At 41.1% G+C, this 21,215-nt stretch overlaps 2 protein-coding genes across 3 annotated transcripts in view; one reads left to right on the top strand and one right to left on the bottom strand.

Annotated features, from left to right (window-relative positions):
• The window catches only part of CD3D (CD3 delta subunit of T-cell receptor complex), a 39,837-nt gene that overhangs the window by 8,819 nt on the left and 9,803 nt on the right, over positions 1-21,215 (top strand). Inside the window, exon 1 of one of the 2 annotated variants that reach the window (XM_066245921.1) lies at positions 14,646-14,728. The exons of the other annotated variant lie outside the window; for it this stretch is intronic. The gene's annotated coding sequence lies outside the window, so the exon portion shown is untranslated. Of the gene's footprint in view, positions 1-14,645; positions 14,729-21,215 lie in introns of those variants that run through there. 2 annotated transcript variants of the gene reach the window in all.
• On the bottom strand, positions 9,518-20,755 carry CD3G (CD3 gamma subunit of T-cell receptor complex). Its single transcript, XM_066245899.1, has 7 exons — positions 20,613-20,755; positions 16,296-16,319; positions 15,663-15,881; positions 14,563-14,694; positions 13,861-13,904; positions 13,384-13,467; positions 9,518-9,933 (listed from the first exon to the last, which is right to left on the bottom strand). Exons 1-6 carry the CDS (start codon positions 20,665-20,667, stop codon positions 13,402-13,404), a joined length of 540 nt encoding a protein of 179 aa, XP_066101996.1. The 5' UTR covers positions 20,668-20,755; the 3' UTR covers positions 9,518-9,933; positions 13,384-13,401.

Below are 21,215 nucleotides of genomic sequence, written 5' to 3'. Positions count from 1 at the left end.
TGTGTGTCCTCTTTGGAGAAGTGTCTATTCATTTCTTTTGCCCATTTTTGGATTGGATTGTTTGTCTTCCTGGTATTAAGTTTTACAAGTTCTTTATAAATTTTGGTTATTAACCCCTTATCAGACGCTATGTCAAATATATTCTCCCATTGTGTAGTTTGTCTTTTTATTCTGTTCTTATTGTCCTTAGCTGTGCAGAAACTTTTTAGTTTGATAAAGTCCCATTTGTTTATTCTGTCTTTTATTTCACTTGCCTGTGGAGACAAATCAGCAAATATATTGCTGCGAGAGATGTCAGAGAGCTTACTGCCTATGTTTTCTTCTAAGATGCTTATGGTTTCACGGCTTACATTCAAGTCTTTTATCCATTTTGAGTTTATTTTTGTGAGTGGTGTAAGTTGGTGGTCTAGTTTCATTTTTTTGCAGGTAGCTGTCCAGTTTTCCCAACACCATTTGTTGAAGAGGCTGTCTTTACTCCATTGTATTGTCTTACCTCCTTTGTCAAATATCAGTTGTCCATAGAGCTGTGGGTTTATTTCTGAGTTCTCTGTTCTGTTCCATTGATCTATATGCCTGTTCTTATGCCAATACCATGCTGTTTTGAGTACAATGGCCTTATAATATAACTTGATATCTGGAAGTGTGATACCTCCCGCTTTTTTCTTCCTTTTCAGGATTGCTGAGGCTATTCGTGTTCTTTTTTGGTTCCATATAAATTTTTGGAATATGTGTTCTATGTCTTTGAAGTAAGTCATTGGTATTTTGATTGGTATTGCATTGAATTTATAAATTGCTTTGGGTAATATAGACATTTTAATGATGTTTATTCTTCCTAACCATGAGCACAGTATATGCCTCCACTTATTCGTATCTTCCCTGATTTCTTTTATCAGTGTTTTATAATTTTCCGAGTACAAGTCTTTAATCTCCTTGGTTAGATTTATTCCTAGGTACTTTATTTTTTTGGTTGCAATGGTAAAGGGGATTGATTCCCTTATTTCTCTTTCTGACAGTTCATTATTAGTGTATAAAAATGCCTCTGATTTCTGAGTATTGATTTTATATCCTGCCACCTTGCCAAATTCTTTTATCAGGTCTAGTAGTTTTTTGACTGAGACTTTAGGGTTTTCTATATACAATATCATATCATCTGCAAATAATGATAGTTTTACTTCTTCTTTTCCAATTTGGATGCCTTTTATTTCTTTTTCTTGACTGATTGCTGTGGCGAGGACTTCCAGAACTATGTTGAATAAGAGTGGTGAAAGGGGGCACCCCTGCCTTGTTCCAGATCTTAAGGGGATTGCTTTTAATTTTTGCCCATTGAGTATGATGTTGGCTGTGGGTTTGTCATAGATGGCCTTTATCATGTTGAGGTATGTTCCCTGTATTCCCACTTTGCTGAGAGTTTTGATCATGAATGGGTGCTGGACTTTATCAAATGCTTTTTCTGCATCTATTGAAATTATCATGTGGTTTTTCTCCTTTCTTTTGTTTATGTGATGAATCACGTTGATTGATTTGCGAATGTTGTACCAGCCTTGCCGCCCAAGAATAAATCCTACTTGATCATGGTGTATGATTTTTTCCATATATTGCTGGATCCGGTTTGCTAATATTTTATTGAGGATTTTTGCATCTAAGTTCATCAGGGATATTGGCCTATAATTTTCTTTTTTTGTGTTGTCTTTGCCTGGTTTTGGAATCAGAATTATGCTCGCCTCATAAAAGGAGTTTGGAAGTCTTCCTTCTTCTTGAATTTTTTGAAATAGCTTGAGAAGGATAGGAGTTAGTTCTTCTTTGAATATTTGGTAGAATTCACTTGTGAAGCCATCAGGCCCAGGACTTTTCTTTTTTGGGAGTTTTTTGATAGCTGTTTCAATCTCATTTGTTGTAATTGGTCTGTTTAGGTTTTCTGATTCTTCCAGATTGATTTTTGGAAGATTATATGATTCAAGGAATTTGTCCATTTCATCTAGGTTGTCTAGTTTTTTGGCGTACAGTTCTTCATAGTATTTTCTTACAATATTTTGTATTTCTGTTGTGTCAGTTGTTATTTCTCCACTCTCGTTTCTAATTTTATTTATTTGAGTCCTCTCTCTTTTTTTCTTGGTGAGTCTTGTTAAAGGTTCATCAATCTTGTTTACCTTTTCAAAGAACCAGCTCCTGGTTTCATTGATCCTCTGTATTGTTTCTTTAGCCTCTATGTCATTTATTTCTCCTCTGATCTTTATTATTTCCTTCCTTCTACTAGCTCTGGGCTTTACTTGCTGTTCTTTTTCTAGTTCTTTTAGATGCAGGGTTAAGTTGTTTATTTGAGCTTTTTCTAGCTTCTTGAGGTATGCCTGTAATGCTATAAACTTCCCTCTCAGGACTGCTTTTGCTGTGTCCCATAAATTTTGAGTTGATGTATGCTCATTATCGTTTGTTTCTAGGAATTTTTTAATTTCTTCTTTGATCTCCATGTTAACCCATTCGTTGTTTAATAAAGTACTATTTAGTTTCCAAGTGTTTGAATGTTTTTCAATTTTTCTATTGTGGTTGATTTCTAGTTTAATGCCATTGTGATCAGAGAAAGTGCTCGATATGATTTCAATCTTTTTAAATTTGTTGAGCCCGCTTTTGTGCCCTAACATGTGGTCTATTCTAGAGAATGTATCATGAGCGCTTGAAAAGAATGTATATTCTGTTGCTTTAGGGTGAAAGGTTCTGAAGATATCTATTAAATCGAGTTGATCTAGTATGTTCTTTAAGTCTGCTGTTTCTTTGTTAAATTTCTTTCTTGAGGATCTATCTAATGATGTTAATGGGGTATTGAAATCTCCTACTATTATAGTATTGCTGTTGATCTCGCCCTTTAAGTCTATCAAAGTCTGCTTTATATATTTAGGTGCTCCTGTATTAGGTGCATAGATATTTATAATGGTTATATCTTCCTTTTGGATTGCTCCCTTTATCATTATGTAGTGACCTTCTTTATCTCTAACTATGGTCTTTGTTCTGAAGTCCATTTTGTCTGATATAAGTATTGCTACCCCAGCTTTTTTTTCATTCCCATTTGCGTGAAATATTTTTTTCCATCCTTTTATCTTCAGTCTGTGTCCATCTTTTGATTTAAGGTGTGTCTCTTGCAGACAGCATATGCATGGGTCCTGTTTTCTTATCCATGCAGCTACCCTATGTCTCTTGATCGGATCATTTAATCCATTAACATTTAAGGTTATTACTGATATGTAATTGTTTATTGCCATTTTTTTCTTTAATACTGTTTTTCTCTTTTTCTATATTCTTTTTTTCCTTTGATCTGTTTACCACAGGTCCCTTAGCATTTCTTGCAGCCTTGGTTTGGTTGCAGTGAAATCCATGAGTTTTTTTTTGTCTGTAAAGCTTTTTATTTCTCCTTCAATTTTAAATGATAGCCTTGCTGGATAAAGTAGTCTTGGTTGTAGGTTCTTGTTCTGCATTACTTTGAATATTTCTTGCCGTTCCCTTCTGGCCTCAAGTGTTTCTGTTGAGAAGTCAGAAGTCATCCTTATGGGGGCTCCTTTGTAGGTGATAGTCTTTTTTTCTCTAGCAGCTTTTAATATTTTCTCTTTATCATTTAGCTTTGGTAATTTAATTATGATGTGTCTTGGAGTTGGTTTCTTTGGGTTTCTCCTTAATGGAGTTCTCTGTGCTTCCTGAACATGTGAAGTGTTTTCCTGCCTTAATTGGGGGAAGTTTTCCGCGATAATATGTTTGGACAAAGTCTCTATCCCTTGTTCTTTCTCTTCTTCTTCAGGAACCCCTATGATGCGGATGTTATTTCTCTTCATGTTGTCACAGAGCTCTCTTAGAGTTTCCTCAGACTTTTTGAGTCTCTTTTCTTTTTTCTGCTCTGATTCCGTGCCTTTATTTATTGTGTCCTCTAACTCACTGATTCGATTCTCTGCTTCATCCATCCTGCTTTTAATTCCTTCCATTGTATTCTTTATTTCAGATATTGTATTTGTCATTTCTGTCTGATTCTTTTTTATTATTTCAATGTCTTTTTTTATATTTGTTATCTCTTTATTTAGGTTTTCGTAATGGCCATCTATGGTGGTTCTAATATCTTTGAGCATCCTAACAATCGTTATTTTAACTCTGCATCTGGTAATTTGGTTATATCTGATTCACTTAGGTCCTTTTCTGGGGATTTCTCTTGGTTTATTTGTGTTGTATTTCTCTGCCTCCGCATTTTCTCTTCGCGGGAGTGGCTGTGATCACGTGCTTGGGCGCACAAGGGTTGGTGGCCTTGGCCTTTGCCCCGCCCCCGTGTGTGACGTTATGCTCGTTCCTGAGGGCACTGGCGAGCACCTTTGTTCAGCTGCGGGTCTCCGCCTGTTTCCGAGCTTTCGCCCTGCCTTTGCAGGATGATCCCACTCAAGGAACAGCTGCTAGCCTTGGCTCTACTGTCGGGCAGGGCTGCGTGCTCAAGCTCAGCTCCGTAGCGGAACTCCACCTCTTCTGGGTTTTTGGCTTCACCCCCACGGGAGGAGCCGGCTACCAAGTCAGACCGCAAGCCTGGGTTGCACGGGCGGGGCAGGGATGTGCTCCTCTGCCCTTGCTCCGAGGCTGGTTTCTACCCTTTCTGGGTTTCCCGCCCTTCTCCCGGAGGCTGGATTACAGGCTGCCGGCAGCTGAGCTTGGCCGCTTTTGCACGCCCCCTTCTCCCTAGCCGGGCAAGATTGAGCTCACACCTGAGCCCACTGATGGCCAGCTGGCTTCCGCCCCTGCCAGCAGAACCGCACTTTTGTCACCCGCTGCCGCCCGCTCTCCGGTGCGCCCTCAGCCGCGTGGGTGGGGGCGTTGCAGCTCGGACCCTAAGACTCACTACTATAGACCCGAAAGCTCCCTCCTTCTATGCGACTCTGCTCTGAATGCTGCGGGGGAGCTTGTTTGGCTGCTCTCCTGCTTCCCTTTGCTGGTATTGCTGTTTCCGGGGGAAATATTCACTTCAGCTTTGGGGAGTGACTCGTCCCAGGGGTTAAGGTGGCTATCTCCCAAAATTTTTTTCCCTATGCCTCCTAGATTGCACTCTCTTCCTGTTACTGTGGTTTTCTCCCCTCTCCCTTCGTCTCCAGGAACCCCGGGTGAGTGTTTGTGAGAGAGATGTTCTGCGTGGTCCCTTTAAGAAGGATCCTGGGTCTGAGAAATCAGACTCTCTCACAAACAGTATCCTGACTTGTTTCCAGCTAAATACTGTCCTTACGCCTCTTCTGGGCTCTGGGGCTGCAGGCTAGGGCTTTGTTCCTGGGGCTCAGGACCCTTTCCCCTCTGCTAAACTCACTTTCCGCCACGCGAGCCTCTCCCTGCTGCTGTTCGCTCCGAGAAGCTGGGCAGCCCTCTCCGCGTTTCCGCTTTTCCTACCAGTCTCTGTGTGGCTTCTTCAGCATTCCTTGGTTGAAGAGTCCTTTTAGTTTAGTCCAAAGTTGGTTTTTCCAGCTGATAGTTCATAAAATTAGTTTTTAATCCACTTTGGTTCTGGGAGGTAGATGCTGGTACGTCCGCCTACTCCAGCGCCATCTTGTCTCAACCTTTCTAATGCCATGACCCCGCAATACAGTTCCTCATGTTGCGGTGACCCCAAACCAAAAAATAATTTTGGTGGCTACTTCATAACTGTAATTTTGCTACAGTTATGATTCGAATGTAAATACCTGATATGCATTATGTATTTTCCGATGGCTTTAGGCGACCCCGCTGGGGTCGCAACCCACAGGTTGAGAACCGCTGTCTTAGAGACTCCTTACACAATCCTCATTTCTGGGATTCTTCTTTTTTTATGCTGATATAATTGGGTGTTTTCTGCTTCCTTATCTTCCAAATTGCTCATTTGTTTCTCTGCTGCATCTGCTCTACTGTTGATTCACTGTAAGGTGGTCTTCATTTCAGTTCTTATATTCTTCACTTCTGACTATTTAAAATCTTTTCTATCTCTGTTTTTAGGTTTTCTGTCTCTTTGTTGAAGTTCTCACTAAGTTTATCTACTCTACGCCTGAGTTCATTGAGGAACCTTATAACCAGTGTTTTGAACTCTGCATCTGGTAGATTGCTTGTCTCCATTTTGGTTAGTTATTTTTCTGGAGTTTTGTTCTGTACTTTTATCTGGGACATGTTTCTTTGTCTCTTCATTTTGGCTGCCTCCCTGTGTTTGTTTTTATATATTTGGTAGAACTACTATGTATTCCAGTTTTGGTAGAGTGGCTTTACATAGTAGGTGTTCTATAGGGCCAAGTAGTGCTGCCTCCCAGGTCACTTGAGTTGGGTGTGCCAGGTGCACCCCTATGTGAGCTGTGTGCACCTTCCTGTTGTAGTTGAGTCTTAATTGCTGTTGGCATGTTAATGGGAGGGATTTACCCTTAGGCTGATTGGCTGTGAGGACTGGCTGGCTGTGAAGACTGGTTGTCACCACTGTGGAGGGTTTGCTTTCTAGGGGCCAAACCCATTGTGCAGAAATCACTTAAGTGGGGCTCAGGTATCTGCTATGTTTGCCCATTGAGTGTGTCATTCATGGAGGTGGTTGATTGGTGCTTCAAGATGATCTGAAGTGGTCTACTGGGTATGCTGGCCCTGGTGCCTCTCAGGATGTGTATTCTATAACATCATGGGCTAAATGGGTCATTTACAGCAACTCTATACCTTAATATAATTTCTAATATATTTATGAGATATATTTTGCCATTCTTACAACTGATTTATTAATGAATTTTTAAAACATGATCAATGGATCCAAGACCAATTGTACCACAGTGCCTTTCATATTATAACCACTATGCATAATAATACTCATAATAATAGTCACAGTTATTCCCATCAGCGCCAGTTCCTAGAAAGTTTTCTCAATAAAATAATACTATAGGCCCTGGCCAGTTGGCTCAGTGGTAGAGCATTGGCCCAGTATGTAATTCTATCAGGGTACACAAGAGAAGCACCCATCTGCTTCTCTACCCTACCCCGTTTCCTTCCTCTCTGCCTCTCCCTTACCCTCCGGCAGCCAAGGCTCCATTGGAGCAAAGTTGGCCCAGGCGCTGAGGATGGCTCCATGGCCTCCACCTCAGGAGCTAGAATGGCTCCGGCTGCAATGGAGCAAGAGCTCAGATGGGCAGAGCATCGCCTTCTGGTGGGCATGCCTGGTAGATCCCAGTTGGGTGCATGTGGGAGTCTGACTGCTTCCCTGCTTCTAACTTCTGAAAAATACAAAAAAAAAAAAAAAGTACTAAAAGTCTGACCAGGCGGTGGCGCAGTGGATAGAGCATCGGACTAGGATACGGAGGATCAGGTTTGAAACCTCAAGGTCACTGGCTTGAGTGTGAGCTCATTCTGCTTGAACACAGGTTCACCAGCTTGAGCACGGGGTTGCTGACTTGAACATGGGATCATAGACATGACCCCATGGTTGCTGCTTGAAGCCCAAGGTTGCTGGCTTGATCCTAGGATCACTGGCTTGAGCAAGGGGTCACTTGCTCTGCTGTAGCCCCCCAGTCAAGACATATATAAGAACACAATCAATGAACAACTAGCGAGCTGCAATGAAGGATTGATGCTTCTCATCTCTCTCCCCTCCTGTCTGTCCCTCTCTCTGACTTTCTCTCTGCCTCTGTAAAAAAAAAAAGTACTATAAGCTAATAATCAGGGAAGTAGTTACCTGTGCCCTTCCAAGGGCCACCTGGCATGAGCTACAAAGTGATCTGCTGATGGCTGTTACTTGTGCTGGGCTTGAAAGTGCCCAGGAGAGGCCCCCTATGAACCAAGATTGACTGTCACTAGTGTCAGACCTGGGGCCACTTACCAAGAGGTACAGGGCACACTGAGGTTAAATGCTGCTTGTTTGAGCCCAGATACTCTTTTTTTTTTTTTAATGGAAAAGCCACTGGAAAGGGCTTGGGTGAGTTTGAAAGTCGGGTGGGGTGGGGTGTCAGGGAATCACCAGAGCAGGGGTCAACAGTGTTAGCCAGGTTGATGAAGACTCAGATACAGCACCCACTTGCTGGCTCTGTGGGGAGAGGGCTCAGTCAAGGAACAATGGCATCTCCAACACCTCGGCCTGGGAAAATGCTGCTTTTCCTTCTCTTGTTCTAACGCCAGACAATTCAGTTTCCTCTTGTATTTCCAAGGCACCTTTTGAACTGCTGCCCCAGCACTGGAGCACAAAGTAAGTTGTATAAGTCTCTGCATGGGTCCTTTCAGAGGAATACCTGGGACTCCATGGCCCTCCATCTCACTCAGCCACCATCTCTATGGTTTTCACAGCCAGAAATTATGGGGACTCTTCTTCCCACCACTGGAACCCTGGGCTGGGGTCAAGGGATGCCTATTCTGGGTCTGAGACCCCCTTGTTCTGCAGGGGTACCTCCCCAGATGAAATATTCCTCTTGATTTATTATTATTTTTTGTGACAGGGAGAGAGACAGATAAGGACAGACAGGCAGGAAGGGAGAGAGATGAGAAGCATCAATTCTTTGTTGCAGCACCTTAGTTGTTCACTGATGGCTTTCTCATATATGCCTTGACCCGGGGGCTACAGCAGAGTGAGTGACCCCTTGCTCTAGCCAGTGACCTTGGGTTCAAGCCAGCGACCTTTGGGCTCAAGCCAGCAACCATGGGGTCACGTCCATGATCCCACACTCAAACCATCAATCTTGCAGTCAAGCTGGTGAACCTGCGCTCAAGCCGGCGACCTTGATGTTTCGATCCTGGGTCCTCTGCATCCTAGTTCGATGCTCTGTCCACTGTGCCACCACCTGGTCAGGCTCCTTCTGACTTTTAACTGCCACCTGTGGGTGTAGAACCAGCCTGTTCTGCTTCTCTCCCCTCCTACCAGTCTTAATGTAGCTTCTTTATAATCCTTAGTTGTAGGACTTCTGTTCAGACTTAGGGGGTTCTGAATGATTGTTTTTCTGTAGTTTAGTTGTAATTTTGATGTAGTTATTGGAGGTTCCAAGTACTATGTTAACCTACACCACATTTTGACTGAATTCTTGGGATATTTTTAAAAAGAATAATCTTTTAATAAGGGAAGACCTTTCTAAATATGAAACAACCTAGAAGTCATAAAAGACTAGTAAATTCTACTATGTGCAAATGTTTGTAAAATGTTCATAATAACCCAAACATAAGTAAAGTTAAAAAACAAATAAAAATATTGGAAAAGTACTTGCAACTATGATCACAAACTAGATTACTTAATCTAGTCTCCCAAATATGAAAAAGGCTTTTGCAAGTCTACAAAAAGAGATAAAAGGCTACGAACCTCTATTTCCTGAGAAAGAAAAACAAATGGTTCACGGTCAATTTTAATGAGAATAATGCAAATTAAAACTACTCTGTGATACCATTTTTAACAAATTGGCAAAGTTCAAAAAGTTTAATAATGCACTATTGGAATGTGTGTGGAGTAGAGGTACTCTAATTTTTTGTTATTGAGAATATATATTAGTCCAACTTCTATAAAGTATAACTTGGCAATTTTAATAAAATTACAAATGGAATTACATATAGACCAGCAATTACATTTATTTGTATTTGCTATATATAGTCTTAAGCATGTTCAAAATGACAGTTATTGCTAGAAATAAAGTGATAAAACTTTAAAAAGTATAAAAAGAAACAGGAGAAATCTTTATGACCTTGAGTTTGGCAAATATTTTTTAGATATGACACCAAAAGCACAATCCATAAAAAATTTTGATAAAATGGACTTTATCAAACTTAAAAACTTTTGTACTTCAAAATACACCCTTCTTTTCAGGAAAGTTAATAGAGTCTTGGCCACGTAGCTCAGTTGGTGGAGCATTGTCCTGATGTGCCAAGGTTGCCGGTTCAATCCCTAGTCAGGGCACATATAAGATTCAACCAATGAATGCATGGATGGGTGGAACAACAGATGGATATTTCTCTCTCCTTTTCTCTCTAAAATCAATAAATTAAAAAAAAAGGAAATGAAAAGACAAGCCACAGACTGGTAGAAATATTTACAAATTATATATCTGCTATAGAACTTGTATTCAAAATGTATCAGAGCTCCTATATTCAACAAACAAAAAAGAAGTAAGAAAACAAATAACCCAAATAAAAAAAGATTTAAATAGACATTTCATTAAAGATATAAAAATGGCTAATAAGCACATGAAAGATGTTTAACATTATTAATCAATAGAGAAATGCAAATTAAAGCCATAATAAGACACCATTTTATACTCACTAGAGTGGCTATATTAAAGAAAGATAGTAATGAATATTGGTGAGAATATGGAGAAATAGGAATCCTCAGCCATTGCTGGTGGGAATGTGAAATGGTACCATCAGTTTGGGAAAAAAAAAGTGTGTTAAAGAGTTCATCATAAATTAACCATACAGCCCAGCAATACTTCACTTCTAGGTATCAACCCCAGATAAATTAAAAAAAAAGAAAACTTGCATGGTAATGTTCAGAGCAGCATATTGTATGATTCCATTTATATGAAATGTCCAGAAAAGGCCAATTAAAAGAAACAGAAGAGATTAGTGGTTGCCGGGGGCTGAGGGTGGGAACGAGGAGTGACTGCAAACATCACAAAGGATATTAAAAGACTGGTAGAAATATTCTAAAACTGGATTATGGTGATAGTTGTCCAACTGGATAAATTTGCTAAATATTACCAAGAACAGGTTAACTCACTTAAAATGAGTGAATTTTATAACAAATTATAGTTTAATATAATTATTATTATTATTATTTTTTATTTATTCATTTTTTAGAGAGGAGAGGGAGAGACAGACAGAGAGAGAGAGAGAGAGAGGAGAGACAGAGAGAGAGAAGGGAGGAGCTGGAAGCATCAACTCCCATATGTGCCTTGACCAGGCAAGCCCAGGGTTTCGAACCGGCGACCTCAGTATTTCCAGGTCGACGCTTTATCCACTGCGCCACCACAGGTCAGGTAATATAATTATTTTTTAAAATGACATTTATACAATGTTAGTCATTGCAGCATTGGAACTGACTTAAATGTCCATCAATAGAGGACTGATTAAATAAATGATAGTGTGTCTGTACAATGTGGCAGCATTAAGAAAAAGAAGATTCTTTATATGCTGGTATAAAATAATTTTCAGGTTTTCTTAGGTGAAAAGTGCAAGATGTATAATATGATATTAAATGTGTGAAAAAAGGAGAAGGGAGAAAATGTGTACTTAAAATTTTGCTTATGTATGCCTAGAATACCTGTGATATATAATACAGTGGTCCCTCATCTATCGTGGAGGTTAGGTTCCAGAACCCCCCTCCCATGATAGGTGAAAATCTGCAAAGTAGCAACCTTATATTTATTTTATTATTTATATATATTTTAATTGTTTTCAATTTTTCAACATATATATTTATATTGTTTGCAATTTTTTAGGCTATAAAATTCTTATTTTACCACAAAAATAATTAAAATAATAAATATATAAAATATTTATATACTGCAAAATCCTGCGATATAGCAAAAAATCCACGATATAAAATTGGATATATACTATTTAAAAATCTGCAATACAGTGAGGCCATGAAAAGTGAACCATGATATGGTGAGGGACGATTGTACATTTTATATCTTTTAAAGATATATAAAAAACTAGTATATTGTTTGCCTCTGGAGAGGGCAACTGGGTGGCTGCAGATGGAGGTGGAGGGAGACATTTCACTGCATATTTGACCCATGTGAATCATGACCTATACAATAAGTAAATAAAAATGGAAGCAAAAAATTATATCCAAATTGAGAGGGTGATTGACCTTTTTATTTCTCTTTTATGGAGAAATTACTTCCCAATACGTGGTAGTCTTGAACCGCCATACATGTTTTTACTTTACTTTTAATTTTGACAGAATCCCAAGTTTGCTCTGATGGCCTTTCTCTCCATTTGTCAATTCTGGGAACTCGAGTCTAGATTTAGAGCTGAAATTCTCTCTGTTAGGAGCACTCTGAAATGTATTGCTTTGTTTCTGAGAACTGGCTAGGAATACCTGGATTTAAAAAAGAATTACAATTGGTTCCAGAAACCAAATAGTACTTTGAGCCCTGCTTTCCTGATTGAAATTTCTAATTGATTAAATCAGAACTTCTGATCGATTGATTGGTTGATTCAAAAATTAATATAGTCTGACCTGTGGTGACTCAGTGGACAAAGAATTTACCTGGAATACTGAGGCTGCCAGTTCGAAACCCTGGTCTTGCCCAGTCATGGCATGTTCGAGATGCAATTACTATGAGTTGATGCTTCCCATTACTCCCTTCCCCCTTTCTCTCTCTTTCTCTGTCCTCTCTCTAGAATCAATCAATAAAATTAAAAAAAATATTTTATTTATTGATTTTTAGAGAGGGAGGAGAGAGAGAGAGAGAAGGAGCAGGGGAGGAGCAGGAAGCATCAACTCCCATATGTGCCTTGACCAGGCAAGTCCAAGGTTTTGAACCAGCAACCTCAGTGTTCCAGGTTGACGCTTTATCCCACTGAGCCACCACAGGTCAGGCGATCAATAAAATTTTTTAAGAAGAAAAATTAATATAGATCAGTGGTTGCCCTTGAGGGGACACTTGCAATATCTTGAAAAGTTTTGGTTGTCAAAATGGGTGTACTGCTGCCTTACTATACTGGTGGTACAGTGGATTAGAGTGTCAGCCTGGTATGCTGAGGTCCCAGATTAGAAACCCTGAGGTCACTGGCTTGAGTGCGGGCTCATCTGGCTTGAGCACAGGCTCACCAACTTGAGTGAGGGGTCACCAGCTTGAGTGTGGGGTAATCAACATAATCTTGTGGTCACTGGTTTGAAGCCCAAGGTTGCTGGTTTGAGCAAGTGGTCACTGGCTCAGCTGGAACCCTTTGGGCACATGTGAGAAAGCAATCAGTGAACAACTAAAGTGATGCAGCTATGAGTTGATGCTTCTCATCTCTATCCCTTCTCTCTCTCTTTCTGTCCCTCTTGCTAACAAAATAAAATAAAATAAATAAATGGGGGTACTGCTGATATTTGGTGACTAGAGGCTAAGGAGGCTGCTAAAGACCCTATAATGCACAGGACAGTACCCCTACCACAAAGAATTATCTAAACCAAAATGTTAATAGTATGGATGTTAAGAAACCATTGTACTGAATTAAGATTAATATTCAGCATTACTGTTTTGAGAGGATTTAAAGATACACACAACTTTCATATATTCTTAGGCCAAGAAAATTAGCACTGGCCCTGATGTTTTTAGAAATGGGCCTCCACCTCCACAATCACCTTCCACCCCGACCCCCACTTGATCTTTATAAGTGGGGAAAAGAGATAGACTTGGCAGCACTTGGGAGGCAGGGAATGTAAAGGCATTGTCATAGAAATGGTGTAGAAGGACACACCTGCTCTAAGTCCTGAGCTCAATGTTTTCTCAGCTGGTTGCCTTGAAGGTGGCTGTATTGGTCATCTTCCCGATCCTTGAGGGGCTAAAAAAGGACAGCACAGTCATAAGCTCATTTCCACCCATCCTTTATGAATTAATTTGATGCATATTTATGGAGTACTTTTTATATGCAGTGGTTTTGAAGGGGGTGCTATGATCCTAGGTGCAGAAAGAGGACAAGATGATGGAGGCTCTTTATATACTCTCCCACGTGGTGTGTTCTTTCATTTTTCTCACTAGATCCTTACCTCAATTTCTCTCAACCCTTTCTTATTTCATCCATTCTACCCTAAAGGATAACTATGCCATTATCTGGTATGTCCTAAGCAGTTTCTTATCTATATAGTATTTTTCAGTTAACTTGCCCCACACCACCATTCCAAAATTTTAAGCTGCCACCTGTTGTAGCAATGTCTGGCATTCCTCTTTCCCTTACCTGGTAGAGCTGGTCATTGGACAACAGAGTCTGCTTGTCTGAAGCTGCACAAAAGATAAACAATACACATGTAACACAAGGCAGAATGAATAATAAATTGGGTTATATTCACAGAATGGGGTACTAGATAGCAATATGAATTAGTGAAATACACCTACATACAAGAATATGGATAGATATCACAAGCATATTGTTGAGTAAAAGAAGCCACATGCAAGAATACTTACCCTCTGAGTCCATTTATATAAGGAACAAAAACAGGCAAATCTAATCAGTGTTAGACGTCAGCATAGTACTCACTTTTGGGGATAGGTAGAGTCTGAAAGTGACCACAAGGGGGCTTATAAACTGTTGTTAACATTCTTTCTTAAACTGGGTGCTGGATTAACAGGAGTGCTTGCTTCGTTACATTCTTTTATTTTGAGCTGTATGCTTGTGATTCATACATGTTTATGTATGTAGGCTTTACTTCAATAAAGAGTTTAAAAAACCACAGAAGACAAATGAGAGGGAGTTGGATCTTGAGACAGGTAAATATACTGTGAAAACACCAAGTGCCCTTTTCTCTTGATTACAGAGAGAGCCTAACCCATTCGTGCACATTAACAACATATGCCAGCTCAGTCTCTTGGGACTGTTTTGGGAAGAAGAAAGCTGAGGGTCCTGGGTGGTCTTACATCTCATCTAAGAACATTCTTTTACCTCTTGATTGGCGAACTCCATCCTGTCCAGCAATGAAATACACCCCAATGGCAAGGAAGAAAATGCTGATGATTTCGGCGAAGATGAAGCCAGACACAGTGGATGCATTCAACTCAATGCAGTTTTGACACACTGTGATGAAAGGGAAGGACAAGCCTACTTCAGGGTATGAGAGATGTTTTTCTGGATCCTTTTCTCCTGACTAACATCAATAATGCCTTTGTTTAGTTAGGGCAACAGAAATCATTCTCCGTGAGTTGTATGGTAAGGGAACTGCCTGGGAAGATCCTTGGACTAAGAATGCAATGTTTCTTTCTTTCTTTTTTTTTTTTTTTTTTTTTTTACAGAGAGAGAGTAAGATAGACAGGGACAGACAGACAGGAATGGAGAGATGAGAAGCATCAATCATTAGTTTTTCATAGTGCATTGTGACACCTTAGTTGTTCATTGATTGCTTTCTCATATGTGCCTTGACCATGGGCCTTCAGCAGACAGAGTAACCCCTTGCTCGAGCCAGCAACCTTGGGTCCAAGCTGGTGAGCTTTTTTTTTTTTTGCTCAAACCAGATAAGCCCACGCTCAAGCTGGCGACCTCGGGGTCTCGAACCTGGGTCATCGCATCCCAGTCGGATGCTCTATCCACTGCGCCACTGCCTGGTCAGGCTGCAATGTTTCTTGATGTTCCTCTCTTCTCTAGGAGTCTTGGGGAAGCCCATGTAGTATTATTGCCAAGGACTATGTGAAATAGAAGGACAACCAGATCTCTTTCACCATGCCTTCTACATCTCACTGCTGCTCACCTTGATAATTTCTTATCGTTCCTACCCACTCTAACTCAGTTTATGTAAACTGCTGACTGCTCCAATCCAGGAGGCCAATCCAAAGGAAACCAGGCTTTCAGGACTGGCTGTGCTTTACAAGAAGCTGGGGGAATTGTCTTGTTATATTCAAAAATAAACAAGCTGCGATTAAGAGAACTGGCTGTTTAGCATCTATTTCATCACTGTTTAGCATATATGTTCACACTCATTCTGGACAGGAAATCACCAACAGCAAGTATAGCTTAATTCCACAATAAACAAACCAAAGGGGATCACATACTTCTATAATACACCTGGAGGCGATTTGAATTATTCTTTGGTCCTTGACACCAATATGTCCCTCGAGGGTCCTTCAAACTACTTCCTAGATTCCATGAGGTTTTATTTATAATCATTTCCTGTCCATCTTTAAACCATTTGATATTTTTGTCTTCTATGTTGCAAATCAGAAGCACTGAACCATCTTCTTGATTGTCATTCACTTCTACCAAACGTTTTGCTGAAAGGGGAAAAGCCATGGTCTGTTAAAGATCTAGTCTCTGAAATTCTCTCTACCCCAAGGTATTAGACAAAGACCATTACAGCAGTGCTTCTCAAACATTAATGTATATATAAATCACATGGGGATCTAAAATTTCAGGTTGTAATTTAGTAATTCTGGGGAGGGTCTGAGATTATGCATTTTTAACATGTTCCCAGGTGATGTCAATGCTGTTGGTTCATGGGTAACATTTTGAGTAGTGCCTAGATGCTAGGGTCTTGTTTCTCCTCCAAAAATCAGACAATTAATTATTGATTATGGCTGGCCACTGATTCGGTTGACAGTGGAGTTCATCTCAGAACTACTGTTGTAGGAAGCCATATTTCCATGAATTCCTCAGAGTTTGAGCATATAAAGAAGTCATTTCCCTACCTTGTTTCAACTGGGCAATTGTACCTGTAGAGACAGATGAGAGACAGAGGATTAGCTGGACACGTAGTTATTCAGATGCCCTGAGGTATTATTTACATCAGGGGTCCCCAAACTTTTTACACAGGGGGCCAGTTCACTGTCCCTCAGACCGTTGGAGGGCCAGACAATAAAAAAAACTATAAACAAATCCCTATGCACACTGTACATATCTTATTTTAAAATAAAAAAACAAAACGGGAACAAATACAATATTTAAAACAAAGAACAAGTAAATTTAAATCAACAAACTGACTAGTATTTCAATGGGAACTATGGGCCTGCTTTTGGCTAATGAGATGGTCAGTGTCCGGTTCCATATTTGTCACTGCTAGCCATAACAAGTGATATGACGTGCTTCCGGAGCCATGAGGCATGCGTCACTGTAAGTAGTACTGTACGTGAGTGACGCTGCGCTTTGTGGCGCCGCCACATACAAAACTGCAGGAGCACAGGATCCGCATCCTGTGCTCCTCTCACTGACCACCAATGAAAGAGGTGCCCCTTCCGGAAGTGTGGCAGGAGCGGATAAATGGCCTCAGGGGGCTGCATGTGGCTTGTGGGCCGTAGTTTGGGGACCCCTGATTTACATGGTCATTTGAGGTCAAGATGAGAGAGATCCTAATCCCTAATAAAGGAGTAACGTTATCTGTATTTACGTTCCTGGATTATTAAGCTAAGTCACCAAATTGAATTCAGGGTGTTGTATAATAAAGAATTTGGTCTCTGTCAAAAACTTCTGTGAGGGAGTTTCTAAACCCTTGGAATTTTAGGAGTGCCTTTATTATTCTTGGTGAGCCCTTGGATCATATGTGAGTTTATATGAGATGATTCAGGATGGGGCCGGACAAGATCAACATGGATTAAAGAATTGGGACTTTGAGCACTGGCAGGGGAGGGGCTCTAGAGACTGAGTTTAGTCACATGGTCAATGTTTCAATTTATCATGCCTATGTAATGAAACCCCAATAAAAACTCAGTGGAGTTTCTTGGTTGTTGAACAAATCAATGTGCCAGGAAAGTGATGTATTCTGATACCATGGGGAGAGGCACAAAGTTCTGTTTTCAGAAACCTCCCAGACCCCATTCTATGTATCTATCTCTTCATTTAGCTAGTTCTGATTTAATTATATTTTTTATAATAAAACTCTAATAATACGTATAGTGCTTTCCTGAGTTCTGTGAGTTGTTCTAGCAAAATAACATACGGAGGGGGTCATGGGAACCCTCCAGATTTATACTCAGTTTCTTAGAAATGTAGGGATAGCCCTGTCCAGTTGGGTCAGTGGATAGAGTGTAGGCCTGGTGTACAGATGTCCCAAGTTTGACCCCTGGTCAGGGCACACACATGAGAAGTGATCATCTGCTTCTCTTCCCTACCTCTCCCCCTTTTCTCTCTCATCTCCTCTTGCAGCCAGTGGCTCAACTGGTTCGAGTGTTGGCCCCAGGCATTGAAGATAGCTCAGTTGGTCCGAGTGTTGGCTCCAGGCACTGAGGCTAGCTTGATAGATTCGAGCATCGGCCCCAGATGGGGTTGCCTGGTGGATCCCAGTTAGGGCTCATGTGGGAGTCTGTTTCACTATCTGTCCTACTCTCACTTTAAAAATAAAAAAGAGCCCTGGCTGGTTGGTTCAGTGGTAGTGCATTGGCCTGGCATGCAGGAGTCCCAGGTTCGATTCCTGGCCAGGGCACAAAGGGGAAGTGCCCATCTGCTTCTCCACCCCTCCCCCTCTCCTTTCTCTCTGTCTGTCAATGGAGCTTCTCTTCCCCTCCTGCAGCCGAAGCTCCATTGGAGCAAAGATGGTCCGGGTGCTGAGGATGGCTCTGTGGCCTCAGCCTCAGGCGCTGGAATGGCTCTGGATGCAACAGAGCGACACCCCAGAGGGGCAGAGCATCGCCCCCTGGTGGGCATGCCGGGTGGATCCCGGTTGGGCGTGTGCGGGAGTCTGACTGCCTCCCCGTTTCCAGCTTCGGAAAAATGAAAAAAAAAAAAAAGAATTAAAAAAAAAAAAGAAATATGGGTGTTCTGGAGACCCCTGAACTTGTGCCTGGTATTTTGAATGAGGGCAATCTTGTTGGTGACTGTGCCCTTAACCTATGTGGTCCAAAGCTAACTCTTAGCATCAAATTATATGGCAGTATATGTAAGGGTATTGCCTGCTCCTTTAATAGCTGAAGCCCTGGCAAGAAATAAGTGTGCATTAGTTAAAGCCTTTTAGAGCTGAGTTACTTCTAAAATCTTCACTTTTGATGATCCATTTCTTTTAGAAAACTTGAATGTCCCATGGGAATTAGCTATTCAGTAGATCTCAAATCTGTCTCAAAACCTAGAGTAGTAGAGTTCTAGGGTAGTAGAGTACTATAGAGAACTAACACTGAAGTTCAATTCCATTGGATTTAATTCAAACATTTACTGAGCACTATTATGTTCTTGACATGAGTAAGCATGTGAAAGAAAAGGGTGGTTATATAAAGAGCTAGTTGCTACTTCCAAAGAGATTACAATGAAGTGGAAAAAATAAGCACATATATAATGTTATAAAACATAAATTAACATTTAGTGCTTATATGAATACATGTGAAAGGGGATAAAGCTATTGATTTTGCCCAAGGTTGGGTGACAGGGAAAGCCTAGCAGAGAAGGTTCCTGTTGGCTGAGCTTTGAAGAATGAGTAGGAATTCACCAGACAGAGAAAGGCATTCTGGGGAGAAAGAATAGCTAAGCAAAGATGCAGACTTGGAAAAGGACAAGAGCAGTAGTATGGAGAGGTGGAAAAAATGGGGCATAAATCAAAGTATGATGGAAATAGTTGGAAACAGTCAACTGTCTTAGAATTTCACATAAAGCTGAACTGTGCATGAATAGTACCTAGCACAGCACCTGGAACATAATAAGAGCTTTTTATTTGTTGACTAAATGTACAAATGAATAAATGAGTGAATTTTTAAAAAAGGCAAGGCAAACAGGTAAGCAAATTTCTCACTAGCTTGTCTCCCTGACCGCCTGCTCACCATTAGGGGGACAAAGAAACCCCTCATTTTAACTCAGGTCCCATAGGAAAGAGGGTCCAACTGATTGCTAATATCTTTTAATTTTCTTTATCTGAGTCCTGCTTCCTTTTGGGACTTGAGAACTCATGTAGCTAAGTTTTCTAGGTTGACAGCTGAGAGAACTGAGCTCAGAAGGAGCAGGCATTGTCCAAGGTCACACAGCTCATTGGTGGTTGAACTCAGGGTTCTATTGCTCAGCCCTATCCTCTTTCTGTTATACAAAATAGCTGCCTCTCACAGGCTTTATGCATTGTCCCTCAATATGCGTTATCTTCCTCTACTCTCCTCAGAAATAATTCTAAACTCTCATTGTCCTCAAGTCCCTCACTCAGCCATCCCCCAGCTCAGCTTCAGCAGGTGGCATTGTCTTCCTTTTAGTTTGTTGAGAACATAAGATGCTGTAATGGCCTCTTCTCCTTCAGTTTCCTTTCCATTTACAAGACTATCTGTGGCTGGAGCCATCTGCAATTCCTTTCTTCTGGTCTCGAGGGTAAGGATGCCTTCCCCTCTGTGCCTTTGACCTTGCTCTTGACTCCATCCTTTCATCATCAACTTCAGTACCTCACTCTATTCACTATCTTCTCCTTTAGCCTAGAAATGAGCTCAAATTTTTTTCACACTCAAAACATTTCTTCTTAGACTCCATTTTCCCCTCTATTTACCACCCAAACTCTCCTCCCTTTTCACCCAACTTTTTTAAAGACTAAGCTACACTGCTTCTCTTTACCACTTGCCCTTCCCATCTACTCATTTCCATTTGGCTTATCCTACCCCAAGGAAACTGTTCTAACTCATCCATTACATAATAGGACCTCAACCATACTTGTTGACCAGTTGACGAACTGACCAACTGAGTGGATGCTTCGTAAGTCTATTCCTACCCCAACTCTGACTTAAAAAAAAAAAACACATACCTTTCCTTTTTAGGTTCCTGTCATGTGCCCTTTTGGGCTACATTCAACCTAAGATGGTGACATCCGGGTTCTTTAGCTAGCCAGCTAAATTCTCTGACTTGATTTCTCAGGAGACATGGACTTCATGCCTCTTACGGGGAACTTCTCTCTAACTTAGAATAGTAAGAGGCTTCATTTTTGCCCTGCCTTCTCTGAACTCTAAGGTGACAGTTGAGGTAGGCTCAAGGTCAGAGATCCCAATAGTCTTGTCTCCTGATGGTGGCCTATTCCCTTGAATCTTTTTCCAGGCTGCCAGATCCCCTAAGCAGGCCCTTACCTTGAAGAAGAGAGATAGCCAGGATGAGGCCAGACAGATACTTCCCCCGCTCCATGTCAGTCTCTGTCCTCTTGCAGAAGCACTGAGCAGCCTGTAGCAGGCAGCCAGCCTGCCTGCTCAGTAGCTAGCCTGGCTCCGCCCAACATCCTTCAGGCTGGGGCCTCGGCAAGAAGTCAAGAAACCAGTGCCTCCACCCTCGGCTTCAAATGTGGGCAGATGGAGCCTCAGCCTGGCTGCAGGTGCAGATGTCTCCTGATTTTCTGTTAGAGAGTGAAGGGTGGGGAGTGGTGAGGAGAGAGAGGGAGAGAGTGCAGGATTCTTATCTCAGAGACTGGTTTGCCCAGAGAACAGAGTTGGATGCTGGGTAGTACATGGCCCGAGAATCTTTCTTCATGAGAGAGATAAATGTTTCTGCCACTACTTACTGCTGGTATCTTAGCCAGTTGTTGCTTGTTGCTGGTTGTTGCTAGAACTAATGAATTTAGGTGGGAACTCCTGGGTGCTCAGGGCTGGAGTTCTTTTTTTTAAAAAATATTTTATTTATTGATTTTTTTAGAGAGAGAGGAGTGAGAGAGAGAGACAGAGAGAGAGAGAAGGGGGAGG

The sequence above is a fragment of the Saccopteryx bilineata genome, chromosome 1 (genome assembly GCF_036850765.1).
Source record: "Saccopteryx bilineata isolate mSacBil1 chromosome 1, mSacBil1_pri_phased_curated, whole genome shotgun sequence".
Taxonomy (NCBI): Eukaryota; Metazoa; Chordata; class Mammalia; order Chiroptera; family Emballonuridae; genus Saccopteryx; species Saccopteryx bilineata.
This window is presented reverse-complemented; position numbering and strand designations above follow the sequence as displayed.